Source organism: Xyrauchen texanus, chromosome 43, assembly GCF_025860055.1.
Source record: "Xyrauchen texanus isolate HMW12.3.18 chromosome 43, RBS_HiC_50CHRs, whole genome shotgun sequence".
Classification (NCBI taxonomy): Eukaryota; Metazoa; Chordata; class Actinopteri; order Cypriniformes; family Catostomidae; genus Xyrauchen; species Xyrauchen texanus.
Window position 1 is genome coordinate 3,239,429 of NC_068318.1, and position 12,000 is coordinate 3,251,428.

At 40.2% G+C, this 12,000-nt stretch overlaps 1 protein-coding gene across 1 annotated transcript in view; it reads right to left on the reverse strand.

The window, feature by feature from the left end:
• The window catches only part of LOC127635955 (mitogen-activated protein kinase kinase kinase 1-like), a 111,239-nt gene that overhangs the window by 26,180 nt on the left and 73,059 nt on the right, over positions 1 to 12,000 (reverse strand). The window contains exons 13-15 of the mRNA XM_052116266.1: positions 7,161 to 7,353; positions 3,888 to 5,154; positions 2,402 to 2,554 (exon numbers count right to left, since the gene is read on the reverse strand). Coding sequence (XP_051972226.1) covers positions 2,402 to 2,554; positions 3,888 to 5,154; positions 7,161 to 7,353 — 1,613 coding nt within the window. The remainder of the gene's footprint in view (positions 1 to 2,401; positions 2,555 to 3,887; positions 5,155 to 7,160; positions 7,354 to 12,000) is intronic.

Here is a 12,000-nt window from a genome sequence, read left to right on the forward strand (position 1 = left end):
GCCAAGATAGAAAGGTGTCAGAATGCACAGTGCATTGTAGCTTGCTGCGTATGGGGCTGCGTAGCCGCAGACTGGTCAGATGCCCATGCTGACCCCTGTCCACTGCCAAAAGTGCCTACAATGGGCACGTGAGCATTAGAGCTGGAAAATAGAACAATGGACGGTGGCCTGGTCCTGATGAATCACGTTTTCTTTTAGATCATGTGGACGGCCAGGTGCGTGTGTGTCGTTTACCTGGGGAAGAGATGGCCATGGGAAGAAGGGAAGCCGGCGGAGGCAGTGTGATGCTCTGGGCAATGTTCTGCTCGGAAACCTTGGGTCCATGCATCATGGATGTAACTTTGACACATACAACCTACCTAAAGATTGTTGCAGATCACATACACCCCTTCATGGCAACAGTATTCCCTGATGGCAGTGGCCTCTTTCAACAGGATAATGCACCCTGTCACACTTCACAAATTGTTCAGGAATAGTTTGAGGAATGTGACAGAATTCAAGGTGTTGACTTGGCCTACAAATTCCCCAGATCTCAATCCGATGGAGCATCTATAGCAGGGGTCCCCAAACTACGGCCCGCGGGCCGAATACGGCCCGCCCCCACATTTGGACCGGCCCTCTGAACAATGCCATGCAGAGAAATATTTTTACAATTTAATTTTAAATACGTTTTAATCATATCATATTTGTGTTTGATAATACATATTGGCTTTCAAAATAAAATTTCCCTTAGTTATAATTATTAAAGTAGCCAAATTATTTGTTAGATTCACCCGGATTAACGTTCCGTCGTGATCGAGCGGGTGCACGCGATCCAGCAAGAAAATTTAAAGTGACAACAAAATGGCCAAACGGTTGGGAAAGAGAAAAGTTGAATCAGAATGCAGGGTATTTAACCAAAAGTGGACAAGTGATTATTTTTTTGTTCAATGCAAAGAAATTGCTGTTTGCCTCATCTGTCAAGAAACAGTCTCCGTGTTCAAAGAATACAATCTGCGCCGACACTATGAAACCCGCCACAGAGACAAGTATGCGAGTTTACAAGGCCAAATGAGGGCAGACAAAAGTGTCGAAGCTAAAAAGTGGACTATCTGCTCAGCAAAATACGTTTGTACGGCAAACCCAGTTGAACCAGTCATCCATTCGAGCTAGCTTTCAGGTAGCTAAACTGATTGCAACCTGCGGTAGGCCATTCAGTGATGGTGAGTTCGTAAAGAAATGTATGAATGCTGTTGCGGAGGAGGTGTGCCCCAATAAGAAAGACGTCTTAAATGCGGTGAGTCTGTCCGCAAGTACAATCACCAGACGAATTGAAGAACTGGGGTATAATATGCCCAGCTGAAGGAAAAAGTGAAAGAATTAGATTTTTTTGCATTAGCGCTGGATGAAAGTAATGACGTGCAGGACACGGCACAGCTGCTCATTTTTCTTCGTGGAGTTAGCTCAAACTTTGAAGTGTCCGAGGAGCTGGCAGCCCTAAAAAGTCTCAAAGGTACTACGACAGGGGAGGATAAGTGTGCCAAACGATAGAAGAGTTGGATCTAGACTGGTCTAAGCTGGCCAGCATCACGACTGACGGAGCTCCTAGTATGTTTGGCGCGTCAAGGGGACATAGTTCACACTGATTAGCCTAATACGCATGAGTAAGTAAATAATTTGATTTCAATAGCAATGAATATGAAAAAATGTCATTACGATAGTAATAATGCTCTTTTAATAGGCTATATATCACTTGATATGTATGGTGCATAAATAATAAATTAATCTAGCATTAGGAGGCATAATACTGTAAATCCATTTAAAATCATAATCAAATCTCCACAATAAATCCGGCCCATGCCATTTTCTGTTAGACTACGGCCCTCCATTATAGAAAGGAAAAATGATGTGGCCCTCATAGAAAAAAGTTTGGGGACCCCTGATCTATAGGATGTGGGCCAACAAGTCCAACCCATGGAGGACCCACCTCACAACTTACAGGACTTAAAAGGATCTGCTGCTAACGGCTTGGTGCCAGATAACAGGACACCTTCAGAAGTCTTGTGGAGTCCATGCCTCGAAGGGTCAGAGCTGTTTTGGCAGCACGAGTGGGACCTACACAATATTAGGCAGGTGGTTGTAATGTTGTGGCTGATTTTTGCTTAAATGTGTCTAAGGAAATGAAAGAGGCCATGCTATTGTTAGATTTCTATTGAGAATAAAGTCATAAAGGTATTCTCACAATACAATATTTTAATTAAAATGTTATTTTACTGAGCACATTTATTAAGTTCCATAGTCTTGATCTGATTGACCAAGCATTTATTGACACAAGTTATACAAACAGAAATATAAAGAAAACTTTCATTCATCCATGATGAAAGCCTCAAAGTGTCCCGGTGGTGAACACTGATGTACTCACCTGTTTGACCGCCATCAGCGTGCCAGTTCCCACGTCCTGAGCCTGGTAACATGAAGAGAAGGCACCCAGGCCGATCTGTTGACCCTTGAGCCAGTCCATGCCCTCCCTGTATGGCTGCTTAGCTTTGGTATGACCAGGCAGCGTCTCTGGTGTCTGACCATGAAAATCAAAAGATAAAAAAAATTAAGCCAAACATTTTCATTTCAAAATCCTTATTTACTTGTGGGACTTACATTTAATATTCATACACTAGATTTCTTTTACTAACCATGCATACGCACAAAATTTGAGCATAGAATGATTTATCAATAAGTTCACACTTAAATTATGTTTTCTGTAGGAATCGAAAACACACATAGGCACAAATTACAGACTTCTGGTGGCCTTAGAAACGTAGAATGTGCCAAGATTAAATATTTGTATCTCGTAACATATAATTTTATAATTATTAAAAAACTATGTCACAAAGCATACTCAAGTGGTTTTGAGACTGGCACACTTTTACTACAATATATTGGATTACGCTTCATACTGCAGTCTTTCCTGTTGAAACATTTTATGTGGTAAGAGGTTATAGTTATTTAGCCAATTTATTTGAATCCGCTACTTGACCTATTAAAGAGGCTGAGCTTTGCGTTCATATATCCCTATGAAACGTGTCTGATCGGGGCCACATAGACATAATGCAGCCTAATTGTACACAAGTTCCTTAACACCAACTACTTGACTAATCACTTAGACAGTGCAAAGACTAGTCAATTATTAAAATTAGTGGTTTTAAACGTAAAGGGGGGGGGTTACACTAATTAAAAACAAATAACATTACATACTGAATCCCCATCAAACTATTGTTGTCATATCGAATCGGGGGTCTGTGGCAATTCCCACCACTAATTTGTGCATAACTAGACCTTTCCAAAAACTTTCCGCTGGATTAAAAAATGCTGCGTACACCTCAGATTTGTTAGTTAAGATGGTGTAAGTTAGTGAATTCCAAACATTCATAAATGGGGCAAATCCAGTGTTGTGGTTTTCACCTTAGTCTCCTATAATTTTCCAGTGATAACATCATCTTCTAGCGTATCTTTGTGACAGTAACTGCTCAAATGTGAGTGTTGCCACCTTGTGCATACACAAATTTCTGCAAATAATTCCAGGTGCATGCGCATTCTGCGCGTTCAAAGATACGGGATTAGAAAAATCGGGCTGCACACGTTCAGAGCTCGAGCACTCTGCTGATGACAAGAATTATCACGCATCCTGTAGATGGACACTCAGCGTCTGACCGAAGTATACTTTAGGCTTAATCCTACCCCTATCCATAACAATAACTTTGCAGCTGAATTTTCGCAGAACAATGTTTACCATCTAGACATCACCATTGTTAGTGTGAAATGTCTTTCTACACAGGATCCACCCTCATTTTTAAACCCATTTTCACTGTTTGAACAAAGCTGATAAGAACATTACAGAACTTTGCACTTACATCCACCTGAATAATGATCACGTCTTCTCCTTTCTCCACCTGTAACTGTGGGATGATAGGCAGGGCATCTTGGGACTCTGATATGGCTATGGCCACCGCCAGGGCTGCCTCCTCCTCGGCTTCCATTTTCTCCTTGCACTTCTGATTCTGGGTCACATCCTTGCTGTATGTGTCATCCTTTGCATTTGCCTGCTCCGGTGACAGCACTGCCACTTCGGACTGGAAGGTGACGGTGGTGTCTGGCGCAGGTACGGAGGCTTCCAACAGGTCCTCCATGCTAGAGTTGAGCTCGGCCAAAGCCTTGAGACCACAGAACTTCTCCTCCACTGGTGTGAAGACTGTTTCCTCGCTGGGGATAAAAGCAGATCTTCCACCGCAGGCCACATTGTCTCCAGACCTGACCTCCTGAAGGTCCAGTTTCATGTTGCTCTTTGTCTCCGGGCTTAAAGCTTTAGCTCCATCAGATGAGGCAGTAGTAGAAGGTCGAGTTGGTCTGGGCCAGTGGATCTGATTTGAGGGCAGCGGCCGAGCTCGAGTAAATGCAGAGGAGCTTGGTAGCTTCTCTGGGTCCTTTCCGCTACAAACCCCTCCGCTTACTCCCTTCTGCAACAATAGCTTGTGCTGGGTTCCCGGTGAAGTATGGGCCAATTTGCTGGACATGAAACTATGCGGCAGGGCTTTGGGGTTGTCTGGAGGGAAGGCTAAGGCATTGGACAATGAGGGAAAGGTTGGGGGATGACTGGACGAGGGTGAGTTCAAACACTGACTCATAGGTCTGTTTCGGGCTTGAACAGGGGGCTTTGGAAATTCAGCAGGGCTTGTGACAACAGTTGAGAGTCTCTCTGTAATATCATCTACAGGATTGGAACTAACTTGACCTGGATACGGCACCTTGGTGGTAGGCTGCTGTAGGCCATGGGTGGGGGAGTATCTTTCAGTGGTACAAGGGGAGTTATTTGAAGCTGAAGGTTCTAGCAAGGCATCAGAGTGCGAGCTATGCCCGATCTGGAGGTCATCTAGACCCAGATGGATGGCTTCCAGGATGTCCATCTCCTCAGCGATGGCGAGGAGACGGCGGCGCATGCGGGCATAGTGAGTGGAGCTGGTCACGTTGAGCATGTCCAGTAGCTTAACAAAGACATGAGGCACACGAGCCACCATACGGGCAGCGCTCAGGAAGATGCGACGGGAAAGCTTACCCACCATCGAGTGAGAGTTATCGATGGACTGTAGTGCAAAACTTAGAAGAGGCAGCAGCTTCTGGTACCTGAAACATCAAATAAATGGATTCAAACTCACAATACTCAAAAGGCTCCACCTAAAGTTTCAACAGATGTTATTGGTTGCCCTTAAAGATTATTACTGTTTGCCCTTAAAGTCTGGGAGCATCTAGTTGTTACATTTCCAGATGACGAGCTTAAATAGTAGTGCTTTTGACTCCATTGATTCAGTATGTTTCTGAGATTCATGGAAACATCATAGTGGGATGTGGTTCTTGAATGGATTATTCAGGTTAGTGTTCATTGTGTTCAGTTATGTTCAGTGGTAGTGGGTAAAAATGCTTATTCGAGGCATATTGCTACAGCAATATGATTGATCTTGCGATTAATATTTATAGAAATAAAAATATATCATAATATCAAATCATTTAAAATATGATTAAAAATACAATATATATATATATATATATATATATATATATATATATATATATATATATATACACACATACACAGTATCTCACAAAAGTGAGTACACCCCTCACATTTTTTGATAACATATCTTTTCATGTGACAACACTGAAGAAATGACACTTTGCTACAATGTAAAGTAGTGAGTGTACAGCTTGTATAACAGTGTAAATTTGCTGTCCCCTCAAAATAACTCCACACACAGACATTAATATCTAAACCGCTGGCAACAATAGTGAGTACACCTCTAAGTGAGCCCAAATTGGGCCCAATTAGCCATTTTTCCTCCTCTGTGTCATGTGACTCGTTGGTGTTACAAGGTCTCAGGTGTGAATGGGGAGCAGGTGTGTTAAATTTGGTGTCATCATACTCCCTCATACTGGTCACTGGAAGTTCAACATGGCACCTCATGGCAAAGAACTCAAAAAACTGAAAACAATTGTTGCTCTACATAAAGATGGCCTAGGCTATAAGAAGATTGCCAAGACCCTGACACTGAGCTGCATCACGGGACCATACAGCGGGTTAACAGGAGAGGTTCCACTCAGAACAGGCCTTGCCATGGTTGACCAAAGAAGTTGAGTGCACGTGCTCAGCGTCATATCCAGAGGTTGTCTTTGGGAAATAGACATATGAGTATACTGCTGCAGAGGTTGAAGGGGTGGGGGGGTCAGCCTGTCAGTGCTCAGACCATATGCCGCACATTGCATCAAATTTGTCTGCATGGCTGTGAGGAGTACAAAGACAAGTATGTCTTGCCTACAGTCAAGCAGGGTAGTGGGAGTGTCATGGTCTGGGGCTGCATGAGTGCTGCCAGCACTGGGGAGCTACAGTTCATTGAGGGAACCATGAATGCCAACATGTGCTGTGACATACTGAAGCAGAGCATGATCCCCTCCCTTCGGAGACTGGGCCGCAGGGCAGTATTCCAGCATGATAACGACCCCAAACACACCTCCAAGACGACCACTGCCTTGCTAAAGAAGCTGAGGGTGAAGGTGATGGACTGGCCAAGCATGTCCCTAGACCTAAACCCTATTGAGCATCTGTAGGGCATCCTCAAACAGAAGGTGGACGAGCACAAGGTCTTTAACATCTACCAGCTCCGTGATGTCATCATGGAGGAGTGGAAGAGGACTCCAGTGGCAACCTGTGAAGCTCTGGTGAACTCCATGCCCAAGAGGGTTATAATGCAGTGCTGGAAAATAATGGTGGCCACACAAAATAGACACTTTGGGCCCAATTTGAACATTTTCACTTAGGGGCACACATGGCTGTGTGTGGAGTTATTTTGAGGGGACAGCAAATTTACACTGTTATATATATATATATTATTCTGACCACATTCTTACGCTAAACAAAATCAGCACTGGTGCTACTGCAGCACTGTAAAGCCCTGCTCCACCTAGAGATTCAACAGTACATTAGAAATGTCAAACTGCAACATATCTTATTCACAACAATTATGGTGTTTGCAATGTGTTCGCCAAGCATTCGCATTTGCAAAAGCATTCAACTTTTTAAATCCTGCTGTTTTTAAGTATTAACAGAATGTCAGTAATATTAGGATGAATTTCTGTACCTCTCCACAATGTTTTGGGCCAGGCTGCATTCTCTGGCTGACACTATATGAGGGTAGAATTCAGCAGGAAACTCCAGTAAGAGTCTGTCGATCAGACACAGTCGACCTAGCAGCGCCTGCCAGTTATTAGCCTCCGTCTTAGAGCCCAAGATACAGTTCAGCATGTAATCAACTCCACCAATACCAAGAGAGTCTAAGAGAAACACATTTAGATGCTTTTCAATAAAAAGATAACTTTATACAAGGCAAAGAGCAGGGAATAGTTCACCCAAAAATAAAACCTGTTTCAATACCCATGACTTCCATGGAACAAAATGTTGATGTTCATGATGCTTTTTTCTATAGAATGAATCTACTTTTCACTGGCCTCACAATTCCATTACGATTCAAAGGGAAAATTATCCATTATAAAATATGTTATATGTAGGCCAAATGAATGAATGTAACTTGGTTTTCTTTCATACATTGTTGCTGAATTAAAAAACGATATACTATATATAGGCTGTAATTTCTTTATATGTTTTACGTTTGGTTGCATATTGTAAGGACAACTTTATGCATCTGATTTCCAAGGAAGGTTTCATTGGCTTCTGCATATAAACTTTGGATTGGTAATGTTCTGTAGGCTCCCAAAGCCAGCCGTTTACCTTGGTGGTGTACAGTATCCAAAAGTCACGTATGATTTCCTAACGGATTCATAAATTATATTTCCATAGTCCAGCTTTGAGCGAATCATGGTTTAAAGAGTTGTACAGTCTGCTCCCCATTTGGTTTTGGATAAAACTTTTAAAACATTCATAGCTTTAAAACATTCATTTTTCAGTAATTTAATATGAGGAATAAAAGACAAAGGTGTCAAAGGTGATACCAAGAAACTAGGGACGTCAATTTTCAGACATTTTCATAATCGATCGTTGTAGAAATTAATAATCAATTAATCATTAATGTTACTATCGCAAAACACATGTGGAGAACTCAAAGTAATATTCGCAAATAGCCTATTGTTTAAATATTATTTAAATACACTTAAAAATGCAAGTATTATATGCTTTGTTGAGTGTATTCTAACAAATTTAGACTGTTTATATCAAATTTGGTCATTGTTTAATTACTGTTAAAGAAATACTGTGAGTAGCAACTTCTATCTAAAGATACTTAAGATATATAATTTGTATACATATTTGAGTTCATTAAAACTTCACGTTGTGGATCGTGGGATATTTCAGAACTTTGGGCTGATTTTTTTTATTAGAATTGAAGTAGAATTATAACACGCTGCATAAACAGTACATAACACAGGCTACCGCTTCTGTGGTGATGGTGAGATGTCAGCTGAATGTACCTTTGTGCTTTCCCGGAGATCGCTAATGTTGAACTTTAATACACCATCATGGTGTGAGCAGAAAACATAAATGTTCATTTAAAGAGAAATGCTCCAACACAGTTTACACTGAGCCCGCTTCATCTGGCATCTATGGATAATGACATGCAGAGCACAAGCGCCTCTAGCGGCGGGTGACTGTATAGACAGCCTTATCAACATCTGCTGTCATGATTACAGAATGCATTTGTCCTGAAATTAATTGACGATCGATAAACTTAATTAATCAAATTGTTAATGATAATTAATACATTTTCAATTAATCATTGACATCCCTACAAGAAACCTGTTCTCTTGAACAACTTTAATGGGGACTCAATCCATAAACAACTCCGATTCAATGTGCAATGAATGAAGCTGACAGAAATTCATACAGATAGTTTTTGTTTCACTGATATATCCTTCTAAGTTATAAACACTATATATATATATAAAAAAAAAAAGACACAGAGGCCCACAGTCCACACTGGAATTCCTCTGGGGAATACATTTAAAGACTCTGCCAAGGCGGCACCTGTGGAAATGAGACAAAATGTACATCTGCCTAATGTACAAGCCTGTCTTGAGAACAAAGGTAGTTCTGTGGATGCACCAAGACCCCTCCTCATCCATGTTGTAAATCAGAAATGCCCTAAACTTTAATGGTCATCACATGACTGATACAGCCATCTCAGCAAGGAGACCCTCACCCCTAAATGGCAGAGGTGTTAGTCAGTATAATTATCATGTGCTAAAAAGTCATTACCAAGACACAGATTTAGCAGACTCCCTCAAGAAACCCCCTTAATTGCAATGGGCAAAACATCATTCCAACACTACTACTTTGATTGAGACATCCTCTCTTATCGTTATTCTGCAAACAGCAGCTAAAAAGGATCTATGAACTGGCAAAATTGCTGGACACACAAATCTGACTACACTTCACAATGCACATAACCATTTTTTATTTGCTACCATGCATCACATGATTTCTAACTGTGGTTAGAATCATAGAATTCATTATTCTGACCTTGTGCATACATGATGCACACTTATACAATTTATAATAATGTATATTTCAATTTTAATGTGTAGTGAAGTAACCACAGAGAAAGTTATGTCATGTTTCATATGTAAATGCTTATCTGTTTACATAGAGAATGTTGATGTTAACAAATGTAATGTCTCTTGCACTGATTTCATATATATAAAAGTCCGCTTTTTCTGAGCAGGAAAAATTAGGAAACTTAGAAAAAAAGATTCATAAATTAATTATCTTGCGGGGAGGACACCTTGTCTACAGGCCCTCTGAAAAGACACCTTGGATTGGCTTAGAGCCTCTTCAGGGCATGACTAAACAGATATGGTTAAAAGGCCAGCCTGGACAACCCCTCTTGCTCTTCTCTGCTCTATGGCTTAAACACACTTTAATCTCAGTCCCGGGAAGTCCCAAGTCTCCCTTGCAAGAGGCCTCGCTTCTGGGGCTCTACCTAGTCATTCCATCACCCATCCATTGAACCAAACAAAAACCCCCTTGAACTGAACCAAGCCAAAGGACTTCAATGAACTCCACATGCCAAACAACGCACGCAAAGCAATAACAGACCTTCATACTTTCTTTAATATAATTAGAGTAACTAAATTTCAAATCACGGTGTACTAGAGTGCCCTATAAGAGCATTGTGGGAGTTTTCAAACTCCATCCAGTCAGACTTCTACAAGGATGTCGAAGTCATCATTTCAAAGCCCCTCCTGATCATTTCAGTACTGAACTATCTGGCATGCACGATCTTAAACAGAGGTCCAAAACACTGATGGAGCACAACCAGAACTTTCTACAGACCCAGCCAAAGAATCAAAGCAAAGCAACGATACACAATTACACCTCCAGACTTATGCTAGAAAGTGCTGGTGTTTTATATAAATAGTTAGGGTAACCCGATTGGAAATCAAGGTATACTAAATTAAGTATTGATGGTTCTCAGAGCATGGTCTATAGACACCATTGTTAAATTTTCTCTGTTACAGATAATATCCATTCACCTTCTGTTACAGCTCACTCACCAACCCGTTTTTTATTTTTGTGTGTTAGTTTAGTTTGATGTTGTAGATTAACAATAAAGTCTTGTTTGTATTCAAAGAGAATTTGACTGTATTTTATCAAATCATATTGGTCCATAAAAATCTGTCAATCCTAAAAAAGCTGCATTGCTCAAACCATATTAAAATCTATTTGTGATATTATTTTCAATGGCCATGAAAATAGTATTACTGTAAGAATTAATCTTAAACTCATTGCTGGCGAAAGAGTATGATTGGACACAAACATTAATGATTTTAATATTCCCCAAATCAATCATTAATCCCCTTGTTGAGCTACATTCCTTGTATTACATTCCTTGTATTGTTGGAAAATTATGCAGGCATAAGCTTAAAGCCTTAAGATAACCATTATGCAAATTCCTTAAATATAATTGATGATGAATGCTGGCAGTTGTAAATATACTCGGTCACAAAGTTACTAATTCCCTACAGAATGAATTGATCCCTAGCTTATAACTATAGCCACAACAATTGGTTGGATCTTAAAGGTGTGCAAGCGATTTGTTGACATGTCAATGCTTTATTTCTATCAATCTGTCCTTCTATCTATAATATACATATAGTTATTTTATACACAACTATACTGTAAGTCCATGGGGGGAGCAGAATTTTTATATGTAAGGGGCGGGGGTGCTTCAAGGAAAAAAATATAAAGCGGCACAAATAGTGGGTTTGCTGCTTAAGAAATCAATCAAGAATATTGTATGTGCACTGTCCTGAGAGACAGGACTAGCAATGAGCAACAGACATAGAAATAAACAGCTCACGATGAGAGAAAGTCATTTGGATGTATGGACAGTTAGTGATTTTATACCATGCCAGCTTCCATGACTATTTTCATTGCGAAAAATAAGTAAAAAAAAAAGGCTTTTGAAATGTGTTTTTAATAAGAACTAACTGATTCAGGGTTTACTGTTAAAAATCTCTTCAAATGTGTTTGCGGAGTAAAATAATTTCCCAAAAGAAATAAGACCAGTACAATCCAATAAAATATGCTTCAAAGATAATGGACTCTGACATGCAGAACATAATGGTGTATTGTCATCGGATATTAAAAACTTGAGTCTGTTTTTTCTTATAATAAGCATAAACATTACTAACTTCTGTTTGATTTCTCTGAAAACCAGACTTAATAACTTATGCCATTTTTTTCTTGTTTTAAGGATGGAAGGAAGACAAAAATACTCCGTAAGAATTTTTATTTTTTCTTCTTAAGAGTACGGATGTCAAAATTGGTGCAATACCTTTAAGTGACAATTTTGTATATGAGCATGCAAGATTTGAGAGCTGTTGCAGATGGCAAAATTTTCAGTGGGGGAAAAAATTCAATTTTGGTGTGAGCTATCACTTCAGAACACTTGGAATCTATGGTACGGT